This window comes from Prionailurus viverrinus, chromosome E1 (assembly GCF_022837055.1).
Source record: "Prionailurus viverrinus isolate Anna chromosome E1, UM_Priviv_1.0, whole genome shotgun sequence".
In the NCBI taxonomy this organism is placed as follows: Eukaryota; Metazoa; Chordata; class Mammalia; order Carnivora; family Felidae; genus Prionailurus; species Prionailurus viverrinus.
In genome coordinates, this window is record NC_062574.1 from 42,188,366 (window position 1) to 42,208,532 (window position 20,167).

A 20,167-nucleotide genomic window follows, 5' to 3' on the forward strand; every position below is an offset into this window, starting at 1 on the left:
TCTTCTTAGAGGCTAGATTAGTTCATTTAATCTTCACGATGACCCCATGAGGTAGGTACTACGTGGGGTAGTAAACTGAGGCATGGAGAAGTGATATTTAGCCCAACTCACAGAACTAGTCCAGACCCTTGAACAATATGGGGGTTAGGGGTACCAACCACCCCCTCACCGATGAATGATATTTTTTTAAATTAAAAAAAAATTATTAGGGTTTGAATTTTAATTCGGTGAAGTTAACCTACAGTGTTAAATTGGCTTCAGGTGTATAATATAGTGACTCAACAATCTCATACATCTCCCAGTGCTCATCACAAGTGGATTCCTTAATCCCTATCACCTGTTTCAGCTATTCGCCCACCCACCTCCCCTCTGGTAACCACCAGTTTGTTCTCTACAGTTAAGAGTCTATTTCTTGGTTTGCCTCTCTTTCTTCTTCGTTTGTTTGTTTTGTTTCTTAAGTTCTACGTATGAGTGAAATCATGTGGTATTTGTCTTTATCTGACTTATTTCACTTAGCATTATACTCTCTAGCTCCATCCATGTCACTGTAAATGGGAAGATTCCATTCTTTTTTATGGCTGAATAATATTCCATGGTGTATTCCAGTGTGTGTGTATACCACATCTTCTTTATCCATTCATCTATGGATGGACCCTTGGGCTGCTTCCATTATTTTGCTATTTGGCTACTATAAGTAATACTGCAATAAACATAGGGGCGAACATACCCTTTTGAATTAGTGTTTTGGTATTCTTGGGGTAAATAGCCAGACATGCGATTACTAGATTGCAGGATAGTTCTATTTTTAAATTTTTGAAGAAGTTCCATAACTGTTTTCCACAGTGGCTGCACCAGTTTGCATTCCCTTCAACAGTGCACGAGGGTTCCTTTTTCTCCACCTCTTCACCAATGCTTGTTTCTTTTTTGATTTTAGCCATTCTGACAGTCATGACGTGATATCTCATCGTAGTTTTGATTTGTAGTTCCCTGATGATGAGCGATGTTGAGCATCTTTTCATGTGTCTATCAGCCATCTGTAGGTCTTCTTTGGAAAATGTCTGTTCATTTCTTCTGCCCATTAAAATTGTTTAAAAATGTTTACTTATTTTTGAGAGAGAGAGAGAGAGAGAGAGAGAGAAAAGTGTGAGTGGAGGAGGGACAGAGAGAGTGAGGAAGACACAGAATCCAAAGCAGGCTCCAGGCTCTGAGCTGTTGGCACAGAGCCCGACCCAGGGCTTGAACTCACGAATAGCATGATCATGACCTGAGCTGAAGTCGGACGTTTACTGACTGAGCCACCCAGGCGCCCCTCTTCTGCCCATTTTTAATTGGATTGTTTTTTGGGTGTTGAGTTGTATAAGTTCTTTCTAATTTGAGTGTAGTTGACACGCAATGTTATATTAGTGGCAGGGAAATCCATGAATAACTTTTGACTCCTCCAAAATGTAAGTAGTAATAACCTACTGCTCACTGGAAGCCTTACCGATAACATAAAGAGTCAATTCACACATATTCTGCATGTTATGTTTATTATATACTGTATTCTTACAATAAGTAGGTGAGAGAAAAGAAAATGTTGCTAAGAAAATCATAAGGAAAATACATTTACAGTACTGTACTGTATTTATTGAAAAAAAAATCCACAAACAAGTGGACCTGTGCAGTTCAGACCTGTGTTATTCAAGAGTCAACTGTAATTTGAAGAGCCTGGAGTCCAACCCAGCCAGGCAGTCTGGCTCCAGGGTCTGTGCTATAATCCTCTCACAATTATGGCCAACCTATATAGGTCTAGTGTAATCAAATTATACCTACAAACCACTAGAGACAACAGAGACTGCCTTGGTCATGGAAGCAACTACTAGGGCTGTGTTAGTGTATCTGCTTCCATGGGATATTATATAGGAAAACAGCATCTTCCAAAGCTATGTTCTTGAGATTTGACACCTTACTATCTCTACCAGAGTCCTCTAGACATAAACGGGGGGGGGGGGGGGGGGCAAAATTCGCATTCACTTGAATTTTTATTGCACCTAATGCTTCACAGTATTTACAGCCTCCATCACAATGAATGGTACCTCATCAGCTCAAGTGTCTTCTGTCCCCAACCATCAACTGTTGGGTTGAATAAAAAGAATGGTGATTATAAGTGTAGCGGAGATAACAGACACTTATCTACTCCTGTGCAGATGAGGCAGGGATGATCATGGTCTATGAAATAGGCCGGAAATTATTTCATTAGTTTCAAATTGATTACTTTGCTTTACGTATCAACTTAGTGTTTGAGGTATAAGCTATAAGTAGATTAAATACACTACAAATTATCTGACTCCCTTTCCTTTTTCTTTTTATTTAGGTGTGACCATTTCCATTAATTCTCACAAAATATTTCCATATAATATCATTTTGAATTGGTCTGCCTTTTCCAACCTAGCCTGCTTTTAATAGAACACTTGACTTTAAGAAATATTCATCATGTTGGACTCTTCAATTAACATAAACTTGTTTTTATTTTTACATTTATTTTTTTTTGAGAGACAGAGACAGAGCATGAGTGGGGGAGGGGCAGAGAGAGAGGGACACACAGAATCCGAAGCAGGCTCCAGGCTCTGAGCTGTCAGCATGGAACCCAATGCGGGGCTCGAACTCATGAACCGTGAGATCATGACCTGAGCCGAAGTCAGACGCTTAACCGACTGAGCCACCCAGGTGCCCCAACATAAGCTTTTTAAAAACAGGTAGGATAGGTATTAATTTACTAATTCAAATTTCCTTCCTGAATTAAATGTGAATGGCTGAGAAAAAAAAAACCCAGCAGGAATCCTTAGAATCACTTTGTCATGTCACATCTGTTCATTAGTTACCAAAAGTGGGTTTGAGACAGAACACGTGGACCATACGATGTACAAGGACTCTTGAAGAGCACCATGAGCCAATAAATTCCATATTTCAGAGTCACCCTTACCCTTGAAAAATAGTCCATGACTATTGGTTATATAAAGACCTGAGGTCGAAATCATGAAACATCTTTCTAGAATACAGGCTTTATGTCTCTGAGCTGGGAGGTGCATTAGTATGTTGGTAGCATCCAAATAGGTATAATGTATTTTAACTATATTTTGGAAACCTTTGTTTCACTGGTACTTCATTTTAAATATAACAGCAAATAGCTGGTGATGACCGTAGTCTCACCTTGGTGTTGCTCCCAAGTCAACATCCTGTAAATCGGGTCACTTATACTTGTGACAGTGGGGGTTCTCAGTCCACAAACTGCAACAGTGCCTTTGGCTCACGAGATTAAAATCGGAATCGACCTAACCCCTCCAGTTACAAGAATAAATGGAGCACCTCACATTTGAGGTGTCTTTTTGTTCACATCCTGCGAATTATAATAATTTTTTATCCTAGCTTAGAAGACAGTGAGATGTCATAAATATATTGTGCTTCTTTTCTGGAATCTACCTATAATGTCAGGAGCATTTATTGTGAATGCAGTTTCCCAAACTTCAAACCCAGATGCATTTTGGTTTGCCAGCTCATTAACATGGGCTAAGAACTCACATTACGATATACGTAAATCCTTAAAATTTTTTCTACATAGTGTATTTCAGACACCTGCTGTGAGAAGCTCTATTTTACACAAAATTAATGAGTCATTAAAAGTTAAGAGCCAAGCATTATATTTTTTCATAAGGCACTAGCTGGGTATATTAAAAAAATCATCCAAATGTCTATTAAAAACCTGTAGAACGAGCTTCCTAAATCATGAATCGCATGGAAGTAAGATTAAGAAAATCATACCCAACATCTTCTACCATTTTCTTTGAGATATCCACCAGCATTCCAAAATTTACTCAGTGCCAGATGGCAGCATGCCCCACACTGTTTGATACATGTATTTTGGTATTTATTTGGATTAAAACAATCCAGAAACAACAGGATGAATACGGCCCTGTGAAATGGAAATCTCTGGGTGCCTTTCACAAACGGGCAGGTTTTTAGGTTCTCTTTATTTCCTGCCTCAATGTCAGTCAAGTAAGGCCGCTGGAAAGGAGCTCTAAAATCAACCTCCAAACAGTTCCAGGGGCGGTAGGTACAATCTAGTACATCTTGGCTGTTTCACTCCTTATATTGTAGGATTCAGAATCATGAAAAGGCATGGAGCATGTGGCTCATGTTATTTACTCCATCATAAAGAGGTTAACCTTAACCCTCTTTATGGTAGGACGCACAAGCTATAAAATACCATGAGGCACTCATTATGTTCTCAAATAACTACTTTCTAATACTATACGATCACAAAATACTTACAAAACACTATTTTGGTTATAAGATATACTAATTTGAAAAATATATAGAACCCACTGTTTTTACGAATTTGGCTCACACACAAAATGATCAGTCTACCATCTCAAAGGAGAGGAAATAAGGAAAATTAGCAGTATTTTCAACTTAGCTCATATGTGCTGTTAATAACAAAGCATTTCCTTTGGACACTAATCCAAATGGAACAATTTAAGAAAACGCTTGTTGACCATCTACAATTATTTCTACATCACTGTCTAGTTCAGAGAGCTTCTCAATTGTCTGTGGACTTTTGAACTTTTTCGGTAATTTGCATATATCGCTCCTCTAAAATATTTCCCCGAACGTTTTATAGTTTTGTACAAAGTGCAGCAGATAAGTATGACCTGAATTATTCAGGTATGTGACTAGAGCCCAGAAGCATCTATTAACATCAGTGTAAACATATCAAGGAGTCTCGAAGGGCACAACACTTTGTCCTACCTCAGTATTTCAAACTCATCCTCAAATAGTAGAAGACTTACTGAATTGTCACAGTGCATTGACTAACGTACGGAGTGTAAAGGACATACACAGCTTTATTGTGGACTTTATGAGTCCTGAGTTGAGCTTGTCCTGTGAACAACTAACATAAAACGAGGCAAAATGGTACCAGATGACTGTTAACCTGAAAAAGGTACAACTTCTAGGGCATTTACTAAAAGTTACCTAGCTTAAGATGAGACTGGGTAGCTAAAGTAAGGGACTAGGGATCAGAAGACAAGGTTGTACACCTGCACCCAGGCTGTTTTAAATCCCATGTTTTTCCGTCTTGTCCCAGTAAAGCAACAACGTGATTTGATGATGATAAACTGGGATGCCGGGATGACCCGCTTCAGCATCACTGTGAGGATAAAATGATATATGGTGGATGTGGAAAGAGCTTGTGAACCTTGAAATATTATAAAAATGTTACGAACATTACCCGCAGGATTTTAAGCTTCTCAGAACAGAGATCGTACTTTTTCCATTTTCTTTGCTTTTTTTAAAAAAAAATATTTATTTATTTTGAGAGAGAGAGAGAGAGAGAGAGAGAGAGAGAGAGAGAGAACACACAGGCAGGGGAGGGGCAGAGACAGGGAGGGAGAGAGAGAATCCCAGGCAGGCTCTGCACTAACAGAGGGGCTTGATTCCATGAACCATGAGATCATGACCTGAGCAGACACCACGAGTTGGAGGCTTAACTGACTGAGCCACCCAGGCACCCCTACTTTTTCCATTTTCTTAACCCACTGTGTTTGCCATAACTGTAAGTCTTAATGAAGGTCTATTACTTTTTAAAATGGATATAATAGGGGTGCCTGGGTGGCGCAGTCGGTTAAGCGTCCGACTTCAGCCAGGTCACGATCTCGCGGTCTGTGAGTTCAAGCCCCGCGTCGGGCTCTGGGCTGATGGCTCAGAGCCTGGAGCCTGTTTCCGATTCTGTGTCTCCCTCTCTCTCTGCCCCTCCCCCGTTCATGCTCTGTCTCTCTCTGTCCCAAAAATAAATAAACGTTGAAAAAAAAATAAAATGGATATAATAAACCAGGGTGCTTTTCTTTTCTTTCCTTCCCTTCCCTTCTCTTTTTTCTTTTCTTTTCTTTTCTCTTTTCCTTTTTCTTTTTTCTTTCAGGTCCCTGGGATAAATACATTTGTGAGATGTCATGTTTTATAGCTGGCTTTGCCTGTATTTTACATTTTGATTGTTCTTAATCCTCCTTTAGTACATAAACCTAGTATTTCAACATCTGGGATTGGAACATCCCGAGAGATATGTAGGAAAAGGAAAATAGACGGACAAGCAGGGGTACTCAAGGAAAACTGAGAGCTGATTTTTTTCTTACGGTACAAGATTCATGATTCTTATAGTAAATGCTCAATTTAATCAACCTATCAAGAAATATTTAGAACAGGCTTGCTATGTCATACAAGGACCTCCAGGGTATTCAAGGGTATTCCCAAGGACTTCCCAGTGTAATTGTGGAGTTAAGGTTTTTGTATTAGGAACACTTCAAGTACACAGTGACTAAAAAATTGAATACCTTTGGAAATGCTTCACTTAGTACCAAGGGTTTATAGGAACATGCAGTCAAGACCAATTTGTAAAGCAGGGTCTGCCAACTTATTAAGAACCAGAATGAAGAAGTATCGTAGGTCTAATAGGCCAGATAGTCTCTATTTCAACTCCGTTGTAGTTCAAAAGCAGCCACAGGCAATACATACCTGAATGGGCATAGCTGTGTTCCAATAAAGTTTTATTTACGAAAATAGCAGGCATGATCAATTTGGAGCAGGAAGCCATAATTTGACAACCTCCATTGTAAAGAAATTCGCCCAGCTCTCTATAATATAATAAACGTTCCATATGTGCCTTTCATGTCACTAGGTCATGCATCAGTGACCTTGGATCCTTTGTAATGTATTACCTTTGACAAGCGAAATGGTAGCTATGACAAGATTCTTCACTCCTTTAAGGTTGGAAATGATGGTGCAGTACAACCATGAAGTTCTGGAGGAATTCTCTCTGGAAGAAGTTGCAAAGTGAAATATCTGGGTATCTGGGGGGCCAAGGTGCAGTTCTTTTTGAATCACTATACAGTGCAAGTCAATAACTGATTAAATATGAAATTGACTAGGAGCGTTGCAACAAAGGAGTTCCAAATTTACGCGTAACTTGAACCACACATATAGAGCGTAACCATTTATTTGGTTTCTGTAGAGCTTGGACTTGTTCAGGTTTTCCAAAGCCAAATGGGGCAGGACCAGAGATATTATGCATGTGCGTGTGCGTGTGTGTGTGTGTGTGTGTATAAAGATAATGAGATCGACTGATTTGATTATGATGGAAAGAAGAGAAAAAGTATATGCATATGTTGGATTAGACATGCTTCCAGTTTTCTCTCTTAACAGGATGTGAAATATTTTTTGCACCCTGTATTACATAATCTAATGATTCAAAGCGGTTCACTATTGGCCAGTGCTTTAACACACTCCCTGGAGTGTTGAGCATGCTTTTAGGGTTAATACTAGGCTGGAATTGTTTTTATTCTCATTTTCCTAGAACCAACATCCTTTGTCCGTTTATGCTACTATTGCTGGCTAAGACTGAATACGGTTTTGGGGTGAGGCTGAAACGGCATCACACTCGAGCTCTAGAATTCTCCTTGATTGTTAAGAAATACTGAACAGTCATGGTATGCTTTTTTTTTTTTTTTTTTTTTTTTTTGAGAGAGAGAGAGAGAGGCAGAGGGAGAGGGAGAATCTCAAGCAGGCTCCATGCTCAGTGCACATCCCAAGATGAGGATCGATCCTTCGACTCTGAGATCATGACCTGAGCCAATATCAAGAGTTGGATGCCCCACCGACTGAGTCCCCAGGGGCCCGTGTACATTTTTTATTCAGTGAGAATGCATTCATGAGGACTCTGGATAGTCTGTTGGCATTTCCATTAGATATGTCACACACTGTTATTTTAAAGGTTGTTGATAATAATGTGAAAATCTAGAATCTTAATAGGAGTCTTGAAGTAGTAGTCAAGCATTTTTTAGATATACATCATAATTAAATAAAAGTTGTTCTTCCTAGTGAATCCCTATGCTGGCATTTAACTCTTAACAAAGAATGCTAAGATAAGCGAATCAATCCATTTTAGGTGAATGCATTCAGGATGTGATAAATCCATCCACGCTTCAGATAAACAAGTATTAACTGAGCACTTATTATGTGCATGACATATATTTGATCTGGGGCAACATGATGAAGATGAAACTGCCCCCGCCCAAGCTTAGAATAAGGGCCAAATACAGACAAGTAAGGTCTGTCCAAGAGGTAAGGTTTGTACTTAAGTAATATTACTGCAAGACGGTATTGGATTTATGGCCCACAGGAGCTAACAGGTGCTATCAGAATGTAAAGGGGAGGATGTTCTTTTTAAGTCAGAGGGATGTGATCAAGGACATCTTCCTAGAGGAGGTGACCTTGGACCCTGAATGAAGGGTAGACTTTAGAAAAATGAAGACTTTAGGTGGGGGCCAGAATAAGAACAATCCTGTTTTGGCCGGATTGCTTAGACAAAAGAATCGCAGAATATAAGGCTGAACAGTAACGGCCGCGCCATATTGGGGAGGGCACCGGAAGTCAGCTGAATCTACCTCAGGATTTCTTTTTTTTTTTTCCCAACGTTTATTTATTTTTTTTGGGACCGAGAGAGACAGAGCATGAACGGGGGAGGGGCAGAGAGAGAGGGAGACACAGAATCGGAAACAGGCTCCAGGCTCCGAGCCATCAGCCAAGAGCCCGACGCGGGGCTCGAACTCACGGACCGCGAGATCCTGACCTGGCTGAAGTCGGACGCTTAACCGACTGTGCCACCCAGGCGCCCCAAGGATTTCTAAAATTTCTACCATAATCATAATTCATTGCGACACATTAATACAGTAAAAAGAAAATTTGTTCTTCAAGCTATTGTACCGTTGCTTGTGCAGAACATCACCCGGTTCCTTAAACTAATCTGCCACATGTTTCTCCCCAGTATGCGTCATTATCTTTAATGTACCTATTTATCCTGTAATTTTCTAGAATCAAGGAAAGTAGATAGTCAGAGTTTAACTGTGACACCTTCTTTCCCATGTTTGACATCTAGTAGACACTGTTGAAAAACATTAATAAATGTCACATACACATGAGAATTGCTACCTGTAAGGCAATATCTCAAACTGTAATTTGAATATTTCTCATCTCATCTCTTAAGGGATATTGTCATGACAGTCATTGGTTGGCTTGCGGGCACAGAGGATCACGAACACTTAATTCCAATGTAAAAAAAAAATAGAATGTGTGGCCACACTTCTCTTCCTTTAAATCTTTGGTGGTCTTAATCAGACACTGAACTGGTTTTACAGTCACGGGATATTAGAACTAGAATTTAGTCGGACTCTCTGTATGTTACTGGAACAAGAAGAGGTCGAGAAAGGTAAAGTGACTTGCCTTAGGAAGCACAGCTACCTTTTTCTACATCCAGGACTAGAACCCACATCTCTTAGATTCTAGTGTTTTCCTCACATCAGAAGTCACTCTTACCAAATCTCATTAACTTTATTTATTAATTTTTTTTTTACATTTATTTATTTTTGAGAAACAGAGTGAGACAAAGCGTGAGCGGGGGAGGGGCAGAGAGAGAAGGACACACAGAATCTGAAGCAGGTTCCAGGCTCTGAGCAAGCGGTCAGCACAGAGCCTGATGCGGGGCTCGAACCCACGAACCGTGAGATCGTGACCTGAGCGGAAGTCGGACGCTCAACCAGCTGAGCCCCCCAGGCGCCCCAAATCTCATTAACTTTAAATTAGCTTAAAAATAGAACGTCAGTAACTTCTCAAGGTGTTAACTATGCAACAGCGTTTCTCAAACTCAGCCCTAACTGACGTTTGGACTGGATAATTCTTGGTTGTGAGAGGCTTCCTGTGCTTTGTAGTAGGACTACCAGCATCCCTGATCTCGACCCACTAGATGCCACCCTCAACCCCTGGTTGTAACAACCAAAAATGTCTCTCCAGGCATTGCCCAATGTCTCTGGGCGGTGGGGAGACGGTGGGGGTGGGGGTGGGGGCAAAATCACCTCCGGTTGAGACACCCTACCCCCACCACTTTCTCCACCCTGCATATTCTTCTAGAATAATTCTTTCAGAGCCAGTTTGACTTAGCCTAGGGGCATCCTTCCAAGAATCACACCTCTGGCCTGACAGCATTCGGCTTTTCCCAGGTGTTCCAGTACCCCCCCGCAGGTGTTATTATCCTTGGAATCTGGTTATTCCAGGCTGTCCATGATGACAAGTCCTTCCCCAATTTATTGCATTCATCATTTGAGTATGCCTTTGAGTGCCTATTACATGCTAGATACACGGCACTGGGAATGCAGAGATAAGTCACTGATCATCGGGAGTTCAGGCTCCTGGAGGAGACAAGATGTACATGAACACCTGTCAGCCCTGTGATGAGGATCAGGAAAGAGGTGCGTACTTGGAGCTACAGAATCAGCGAATGCACCTCCTTCACACTGAGGGCGGTCATCGGGTGACGGGTCACAGAAGGGACCCAAAGGAAATGCCAGCTAAGCTGATTTTTCAAGTTAGGTCGCGAATGGAAAAAAAGGCTTTCCAGGCAGAGGGATCAGTGTCTCTAAAGAAAGGACAGACGAACCTGGCTTCTGACTATAGCATCAACATCGGGGGGGGGGGGGGGCGAGAAATGAAGCCAGAAGGTAAGCAGGGGACAGGGCTCAAGGACCCAATTATACCACGTCAAGGAGTTTGCCTTTGTCTTGATGGCACTCGAAGCCGGGGGAGAAGGCAACACATTTGCTATTTTAGAAACATCGCAAGTAGAGACCACCTCGAGATAAACAGCTAATGCACTAATAAACGAACAACATGCCAGATTTTGCTTTCACTTCCTCATGCCGCCATGAGAGGGATTCCCTTCCTAGGAGCACTGCCACAGACCGGCGAAAAGAGGAAAGGCCCACGACCGTACAGACGTACCACGTCTTCCACCACCCAGGACTATGGGCAGAGGAAAGCTTGGACCACCCAGGCAAGAAGAACTTTTCCTTCTGGAATCGAAGCCTTCAAAGACAGGCTGAGTTCCCCACGGAAATTCAAAATGTATGTTTCCCCAGAAAGAAAAAAAAAATGATACATTTTGGTATTTTAAAAAATTAATTAGTTTTTATTTATTTATTTCTAAGTAAAGTCACTTATTTATTTCCGAAGTGAAGTCCAATGTAGGGCTTGAACTCACCACCCCGAGATCAAGAGCCGCGTGATCTACCAACTGAGCCAGCCGGCCGCCCCCGTTTTGGTATTTTTAAACATGTGGCTCAGCCAGTTTATGGGCCGCTCTCTGTCCAGTAGCTGTCCCAGGGCCTGGCACGTGGCAGGTACTCCATTCATGATTGCAAAGGTGAACTGGATGCATCGAAATAGATCTGCACACTCACATGCCTCTTGGTTACAGGAGACTTAGGAGGCAAAAATGCCAGTGCCACGCGGTGCCCAAATTATGTGTGCAAGAAAGAGAGGAAGGGACAGTAAGGATTCGCCTAGAAGGACAATGAATGATAGTGAGCTAGTAAGTCCCTGAATCTGCTGTTGCTCATGGGACAGAGATCCCTTTGTCTTAGGGACAGGAGCTAATAGGAACATGAAGTGACCTGGACGAATTCTCAATAATGTCAGGACAGGAAATCAACTTAGGGAAACTAATGTTCGTTGCATCACCTATTGCGTATTTTAAGAGTTGATTTGCTGGCTTGTAGCTTAAACATGGTGGCCTTCTCTCTGATTCATCCATTACTCAGAAGGCCCTGGCTTCCTAGAATTCCGAACACAGCTGCAATAGTTTTCATTAGCACTCATCAAATCTAGCTGAATCCTCTCTCAAAGTACCCTTGTTTATTTCCCACTACTGATCCGGCCTGTCTCTAGACTCTCCCAGTTTCAACCCAACAGCGATTGCGGAGCGCAAATTTACCTTCTTAAAACAATGTTTTCATTCAGTTACGCCCCTGCGTAAAACCCTTTCACAGCCTCCCAAGTATCTGTCAGATTAAGTCCAAACCTCTAGGCCTGCCTTTACCTTCCAGGACGGTCCTCACCTGTAAATTCTGTCCACCTCCATTTTTGTATCCAGTCAACCTCTGGATTGAGAGCAACTTGTTTTGCGAAGTGTTTGCCAGATGAGCAAACATTTCTAATAAATTGTAACTGAAAAACAAGCAGTGTCTTGCGATAGCGGTAGTAAGCGAGGCTGGATGTCACGTGATCACAACTGAGCCAATGGTTCTTGAAATTCGCTTTGATATACAAGCGCTTTGGATTACGAGCACGTTTCTAAAACGAATTATGTTGGCAAACCAAGGTTTTATGGTACGAGGCAACGTTGTATCCTTAGTGTCTCCTGAATAGGCTGTCCTCCTCTCTTTATTGCCTGTGGTTCACACCTCAGCAGCCTTAACTCCTCAACTTCTCCCTCTCCGTGTTGAAAGCACACTTCTGAGTCTGGTCTACTCCGGGAAGTAGATGCCTGGGCTCATTTCAGCCCAGGTGCCCTCCCCTCCGTTCCCTTCTTTGCATGGAATCATTCTGTGCATCTCTGGCTTCCTTGGGAGAGGGGTGGCTCTACCACACCCCCTAGCCATGAGCAATACAGGACAAAGGGATGCCCCAAGGCCCCAGAAAGGTGCCTGGCCCATCCCAGGAGCTCAACAGATACTTGTTAATTTTGTTGAATAAATTCAGGATATCTGGTTTGGTTAATTTTAGACTACCACCCACTTTCTCCGGTAGACCGGGGACTTTCCTCCTCCACCAGGTGAGAAAAAGCATCTAAACATTTTAACTTTGATAAAGTCAGTTGTGACACATAAAAGGCAGAACTTCCTCTTTAACCCTTCAAGAAATGAGAACTCTCCCCTCCCATTCCCGCCCACCCCCACTGATATTCAGGTTCCTTGAAAGTAACCGACCTGGATCATTTCTTACTTAATACAACTTTTATATCTTCTCTGCAGTTGCAAAGGTAATCTTACCTCTAGCCGGCCAAATCACCAACCAATTCTCCATGCGAGAAAAATGTTTAAAAAATGGAGGTGTGGGGGTAAAACGTCTACAGGCAGGGACATTACAACAGGTGCTGCCCTGCAAACACAAAACACCCAAGCAGACCTTCTCAGCGAGCCAAATGCTTTTCAGCTAACCTAATGTTCTTCAATTATTGCTTCAGGGGCTTTTCGGTAACAAAAATGCTCCCTCGCCTTGGCCCTGCCGTTTTTGGGCCCATCCCTTACTACCGACTGCGTGTCTGACTTGTTTATCTGGGCGCACCCAGTCATCTCGCTCGGCGACCCAAGCGACCACGTTTCCTTAAATCAGAGCCCCGTGGACTCTGCTCGGAACTACATTACCCAGCGGCCCCCGCGCCCTTCGCAGGAAGGACGTCTGCGCACTAAGATACTCAGTTCCAAGTTTGGAGCTTTTAGCTGCCAGCCCTGGCCCATCATGTAGCTGCAGCACAGCCTTCCCTAACGTTGCAACTGGGGGAAAAATCACTTTCCAGTCTGCTTTGCAAGGTGTGCATTTCCATCTTGATTCCCTGAAAGTCCATCTGCTGCATCGGTCAAGAGAAACTCCACTTGCATGAAGATTGCACGCCTGCAGCTTGCATCTTTGTTGCAAAACTAGCTACAGAAGAGAAGCAAGGCAAAGTCTTTTGTGCTCCCCTCCCCCATCAAAGGAAAGGGGAAAATGTCTCAGTCGAAAGGTAAGAGCCTATTTGCATTACTTGCAAAAATGCAAAGGGTTGTGCATGCATTTATGAATGCATGGATGCAATTTTCGCCTGGCGATTGCATTTTTAAGTTTGAGGTTTTCCACAGCTCAGTTGCATTTCCTGTTTAGTATGTGTCTTTTTTTTGCAGACACAGAGAGTTCCTGTAAGGCAGGGCTTGCAGTTCAGCTGTGCATTGACGTTATTTGCATTCTTCTGCTAGGATTACTGAGCTCTTTTTGCCTTTTGCACAGTCAGGAGAGATAGAGCAGGTTGGTAGCGTCTAAATGTGCAGTGCTTTATATAATTGTAAAATTCTTTAGTATGCACGCACATTGTAAGTAATTTTATGTGCAACAGGAATACAAACTTTTAAAAAGTCTGTAGGTGAAGATGAAAGGTAAAAGTTGAGTTAAACTAGTAGGAAATTAATGTAATCTTATATTCCTTTGGGAATAAACCGTTGCGATGCCAGTTTTTACCTAAATTTCCATTGATAGCGCTTTGAACATTAAGCAACTTTTGATTTTTAAAGGAAGTAAAGGTGAAGTGTGAATGATAGCATGTTACCAAAAAAAAAAAAAAAAAAAAAACCAGACAAGAAGGTCTTTCTCTTCTGAGATTTTGCACCGTGCACCAATTGCTTATTGGCTCACAGTATTTAGAAGCAGCAGTGAGGACATACATGTTTTATGTCTCCCCATTTGAGAGATGCTTTGCATCTCAGGGGAAAATATGGGGAGAAAAACTGTACTTTTAAGCATTACACCAACGTGGGGGGACTGCGCCGTTTCACTGACAATCAATGAAATCTTTTGAGTGTGTAACTGCATCTATTTAGTCAGCTATAAAAGGTCAGAAATTCAGGGTTATGGTTGTTTTTAATTTTTTTTCTTTTTCTTAATTTTTTTTTAATGCAGTTGTATTTTGCAGGCTTAATGTTATATTGGGGAGGGGATTAAAAAAAATTCCTGACATGGCATCAGAGAGCCGAGAGGGTGCTGGCAGGTGCCACTAGGACCCTAAGTCACTTGTTTCAGAGCAAATCTTTCTTCACCGTAGAGAAAGCATATGCCATATGAGAATGTATGGGAGGAGGAGGTGAGTTAGGTACAGGTGAGTGAGGCTACCACGGACACCACATGCATGGGGAAGACCTGGTGAAATTAAAGTGTCTTGTGAGCTTTCTGCCATGTTTTTGGAGTTGTTGAACCGCCTTTTAATTCTACCTGATGGGAATCCTACATCTCAGACCGAGAAGGAAGTGATCTATGTTCATAAGAGTTCGCACGCAGTAGGGCTGTGTTTTCCTTGACCATTAGGGCAGAGTGGGAATCTAGAAAGCTCAGAGTGCTGAAGAACCTAGGATTTGGCATTATGAAGGACAGAGGTTCCTTAATAGAAGGAAAACCTACAATCTCCTGAGCAGAGAAATAACAGCTTAGAATGGGCATGCCATGCTTTGATGCACTGAGGAGCTGGCATCTAGTTACTTTGTATGTGGTATATACTCATTCATTCAGTTCAGTTAATGTATGTATAAATGTGTGTGTGTGTGTGTGTGTGTGTGTGTGTGTATGTATTCACGTATGTGTATGTAATATATAAATATATATATACGTATTGCACAGGATTTGGAGGCATACAAAAATATTTAAAATGTACTTGTTTCCTTCAAGGAACTTACCATTTAGAAAGCACGTATGCAAATCATGATACTACAAGATAATTGCATAGATAGTGAAAAGCAATGGCCCAGTTGGAGTTTAGAGATGGCAGTGATCTCTATGGGAGATAGGAAGATTTCATGAAGAAGGTGGTATTATGGTGATCTTATCTTTGGACCTTAGGGTCCAAAGTAAATCAGGTTACTCTTCCCTTTCTTCCTTTTCTTTTTTCTTTTTGGCTCACTCCTAAGATATCTCTGTCCCAGCAGAGCAAGTTTCTGAGTTGGGAAACTGAAAGGTATTAGCATGGCATGCTTCCATTCTGAGAGCACCCATTGTAGATCGGATACGGGTGGTTCTTCAGGTTGGCTCCTAGTTAGCCACATGGTTTCCGGCATTGGGCCCTCTTTGGAAGGTGCACCTGGTGTGAACGTGAGGTTCCCGTCCAAAAAGAAAAAGATCGATAGAGGTGGACAATCATTTCAGAAGTGGTATAGGAGCCTTGGCCTGGACTTTTAAGTGTGGAATTGGCCTAATTCAGCCATGGTATTCTCGAATGGCCAAGACATTTTTCGCAATACCAAACTGCTTTGTAATACTATAGCCAAATGGAATGGGAGGCAAAAGTGAAAGGTGGACACAACCTCAGAGTATTGAAGAATTTAACAACACGTTCAGCTCAAAGGACCCTTACGAACTTTCTAGATCACTATAATTCGGTTTCACAGACCTCTAATTTAAGGCACAGCAGAGGCAAAGGAATTATAGAGTCCCTGGGAGCTGGAATTAACTGGGCTGCTTCTTTCCAGCCTTACCGGCAGTCAGATTCCGAGAAAGAATTTCTTAAAAAGAAATTTTGTTTTCCACAGTTGTAACTTTAGGTGGTATGCTTTTCAGCTTGTTTATATTAGCTGTCTGGGGTTGAGCTGACATTTTTTCAAATATTAAAGTGGTAGAATGCCTTTTGAGGAAATCTGAAATGTAAGTGAACAGGAAGGGCACCCAGAGAGGGCAGGGATTCCTGCACTTTACAGGAAGACAGGCTACAGGAAAAATGTGTCCTCTGCATTACCCGGGAGAGAGACACTATTGTTATTAAGCCATGATGATTTGAGGGAGGAAGGGAGAGAGGGAGGTCGGGCGGTCGGGCATCTCCCAGTTCACCTGAAAATCTACAAAAAGTTTGACTGCGTTGGAAATACCCTCTTTCTCACTTCTCCCTCTTTTCACCTTTTAAAAATGTTAGTTTACCTTAGTTTAAGACAGTAATAGGTAAATCATGTCGTGAGAAATGCACGTAAGGCACAATCTCAGAAGCATGCAGGAGAGTGGCAGGCACTCCTATGGGTTCTTTTCTTCTGTAATTCATCCCACCCTGGGAAATGAAATGTGTAAATTTCTCATTCTGTGTAAATTCCTTTGTTAGGTTGTACCAGACAGACTTGTCATGCTTAGCCTGTAATCTGAGCCAGTATGTTTTATAACCTCGTCCATCCCAGGACACAAAATCAGAATAGCTACCTTGAGTTTCCTAAGCTTGTTTTGTATTGGTGTGGCATTTAGCACTTCACAGGACGCTGTATATTAGCTGCAGGGCCTTTGAGGGGGTCTCTTGGTGGAAAATAAATGATGGAAGAAAAGGGCTGAGATTTGTAATATTGGAACTACCTTCTGTTTGTTTGGTTTTTTTTTAATATCTGAAAGAATCTATAAGGGATACTTTTAAGCCAACAGAAAAAAGTACACAAATAATATTTGTTCATTATAGAAACATTTGAAAATAAAGAAAAAGAAAATAATCGCAGGTGACCACAGTATACATTTTGGCATAGATCCCTTTGAACTTTTTTTTCCTGCTCTGTGTGTCGTGTCTGAACAAAGCTACAATGTATATGAAGCTAATGTCTACTTAGTTGCCTTTTGTTTCACTTACCTTACACTGACGACTATTTCCAAGTGAATGAATATTTTTATGCATTCATAATATTCAGTTCTATTTTATTTATTTCAACAGAACCTTCTTGTTTATTAATTTTCAATACTATGAGGTTGCCATGATGGTCGCCCCAGTGGGTATGTTATTCTGTATATTATGTTCTCAGACTGAATTCCAGGTTCTAGATAGTGGACTTTTCCCCCTTGTCGTTTTCTATTCCACCTCTTAAAAATAGCTAATTATTATAAAAATGATATATGCTCATTGAAAGAAATTTCAAGCCAAAGAGAATTTCATAATAAGAAAATAAAGACCACTCGGAGTCACCCCGTCCAGAGCTAATTACCGTTAACTTTCCGGTAAGCATCTCTTTGCATTTGTACATCCATCCGTACATACTTATATGCACACACATAGGTGCTATTTTACACGCTCTGTTACACGCTCCATATGATACTCAGCAACTTGCTTTATACTCCTCCTTCTATCTTGGCTATCTTTCTACATTTCCACACAGTTATCCCATTCTTTTAAATAATTGCTTATTTTAATTTGTAGGAATGTGGCTATTTAATTACTCTCCAGTTTGGGCTTTCACAGAGTTCCATTTTTTTCTTTCTTTTATGCAGCTGTAAACAAAATGCAAGGAATACCATGAACATGCATCTTTGTACATTTGCCCAATTATGTCTTTAAAATGAATTCCTAGAAATGGAAATGCTAGGTCAGAGGGCATGGACATACTGCCAAATTGCCCTCCAGAGAGCTAACACGAATTCTTATCCCCACCAGAGGTTGGGAGTGTGCATTCTCTGGTTTAAACATCATGGTACATCATGCCAAATCAACTGCTCTCCAGAAAGGCTATGGCTACTTTCCTTCATCCTACAGGTATCACCATTTGAAAAAAAAAAAAAAAATCTTTGTCAATTTGATAAAAGGTGTTAGTTAACACTTTATGGTCAGTTGCGTTTTTTAGTAAAAAAAAAAAAAAGGAGCCGGATGTTCCCTTTTTTTGACATTTGTGTTTTATGTGTTTGAATTTTTTTTTTCTCATAAAATGTATCTTCAACTTTTAATTTGGGGATCAAATTATTTCTAGAGTTAGTCCAGAACATTCCAAAATTGCAAAGCTTAGCTAATCACGGGTTGAGAGTTGGATCCTATGTGTCTCAATTATGTTGGTATGACCACTAGGTGTTGTATGTGAGCGATGAACCACGGGAATCTACCCCCCCAAAACCAAGAGCATTGTACGTCAGACAATTTCACAGTGAATTATATTAAAAAAAAGAAAAAGAAAAAAATAGTTTAATATTTTGGTGAGTTCTAATTTTAATTTTAACTTGAATTTAAGTAAACATCACATATTTCATAAATTCATTTTGTTATACTTTCTATAGCTATCCAGACCTGTATGAAAATTTTAAGAAAAATGTAATGATCTGATTAAAATTCCAGTCTGGGAAATAACTTGCTTCTGGACATTTCTGTATTTCCAGTTAATCTCTACAGGCCAAAGTAGCTTTTCTTTAGTTTTGTAAATAATTCTTACTCAGCACCTGGCTGTGTTCTAGGCACTGTTGCAGAATAATTGCCTTATTATTATTATTATTATTATTATTATTATTATTTTTGAGCTTCATATGCAATCAAGTGCATCATAAAAGGTGGTTGACTTTGGTTTATGAGATTTCTTAGAAGAATTAAGGCTGGGGTCAACCTTGATGACCTCCCAAATTATGTGTCAAGCACAACATCATCTTATCACAGCCTTCTTTAGTAAAGCCGTTATGCACGCTGATATTCAGTGATCGAAATTAGAGCTACGAGCTACGAACGGAGTTTTATGGTCCAATCATCTCATTTTACAAATGAGCAAGCTGAGGCTTTTTGAGAAAGTGATTTGCTTGTAGACAGAGCGAGAGGTGGAGCTTCATATCTCCGGATTCAATGTCCGAAAGTCCCTTTCACTAAACAACACCCAAACACTAGTAATCCACATTTATCAAGCATTGGTTTCTTCAGAATCTTTAGCATCTTTCACTTTTTTTTTTTTTTTTGGTTTTGCTTGTTTTTGTGGGGAGCGGGCTGGCAAAGAGCAGGGCAGCTTTACAGCTCAAACAGCAGGGGTTCTTTTTCCAAACCCAAGAAATGGTGATCCATTTGTATCATGGTGGTGGGGCTTCTTACCAAGTCTCTGCCAGGGGATATTTTGCAAAAACTCTCATTTTAATTCCCAGTGCTTACACCATACAGCTGCAAGTTTTAACCACTGTAATTGTTATTTGCCTTTTATGGACAATCTCTGAAAGCCCCTACTGGGGAGCAAACATCTCTTCTTGTACCTCTGTTGCATTTCCAACTTGTTCTGCATTGTGCTTATATTAGGAAGCGCTCCATAAATGTCTGACAGTTAAAGTGTTCTTCGTCAGTGGGGATCTTTATAATTTCCCCCCACATTTCATAACAGGTTTGGAATTAAAGTATAATGCAATTTTCTCCCTGTGCTTCCTTGTTTGCATTCATATTTCCATTACAGCTTTGCTGTATGAATGCAAGAATAGCATACTTAGCAACTTAGATGGCCAAAGAAGTGTCATTTCTCCTACCTATGTCCTCTGGACAGCTTTAGAGGTTGCCTGATCCTTGGCTAACTTTTTCTTTTAAAAATATGCCGAACTAAGCTGCGTCGTGTAAAGACTCCAGTGGGATAGAGTGAATTCCTCCATTCTGCGCTGGTTTCAGGAGCTGTTTGTAAATTACCTCAGCACTTGAGCCTCTGAAGGGTTGTCAGAGATCATCTGAAAGTTTTTAACAGCTGGCTGCCCTATGAGAAAACAGGGAACTCTGCACGGACAACCCCCCAATGTGACAATTCCCCACCTCCTCCTAGCCCACCGCCGCTGTCGCCGCCACCCC

At 41.1% G+C, this 20,167-nt stretch overlaps 1 protein-coding gene across 1 annotated transcript in view; it reads left to right on the forward strand.

The window, feature by feature from the left end:
- The first annotated feature begins 13,353 nt into the window (after positions 1 to 13,353).
- The window catches only part of MAP2K6 (mitogen-activated protein kinase kinase 6), a 122,575-nt gene continuing 115,761 nt past the window's right edge, over positions 13,354 to 20,167 (forward strand). The window contains exon 1 of the mRNA XM_047833273.1: positions 13,354 to 13,636. Coding sequence (XP_047689229.1) covers positions 13,621 to 13,636 — 16 coding nt within the window. The 5' untranslated portion in view covers positions 13,354 to 13,620. The remainder of the gene's footprint in view (positions 13,637 to 20,167) is intronic.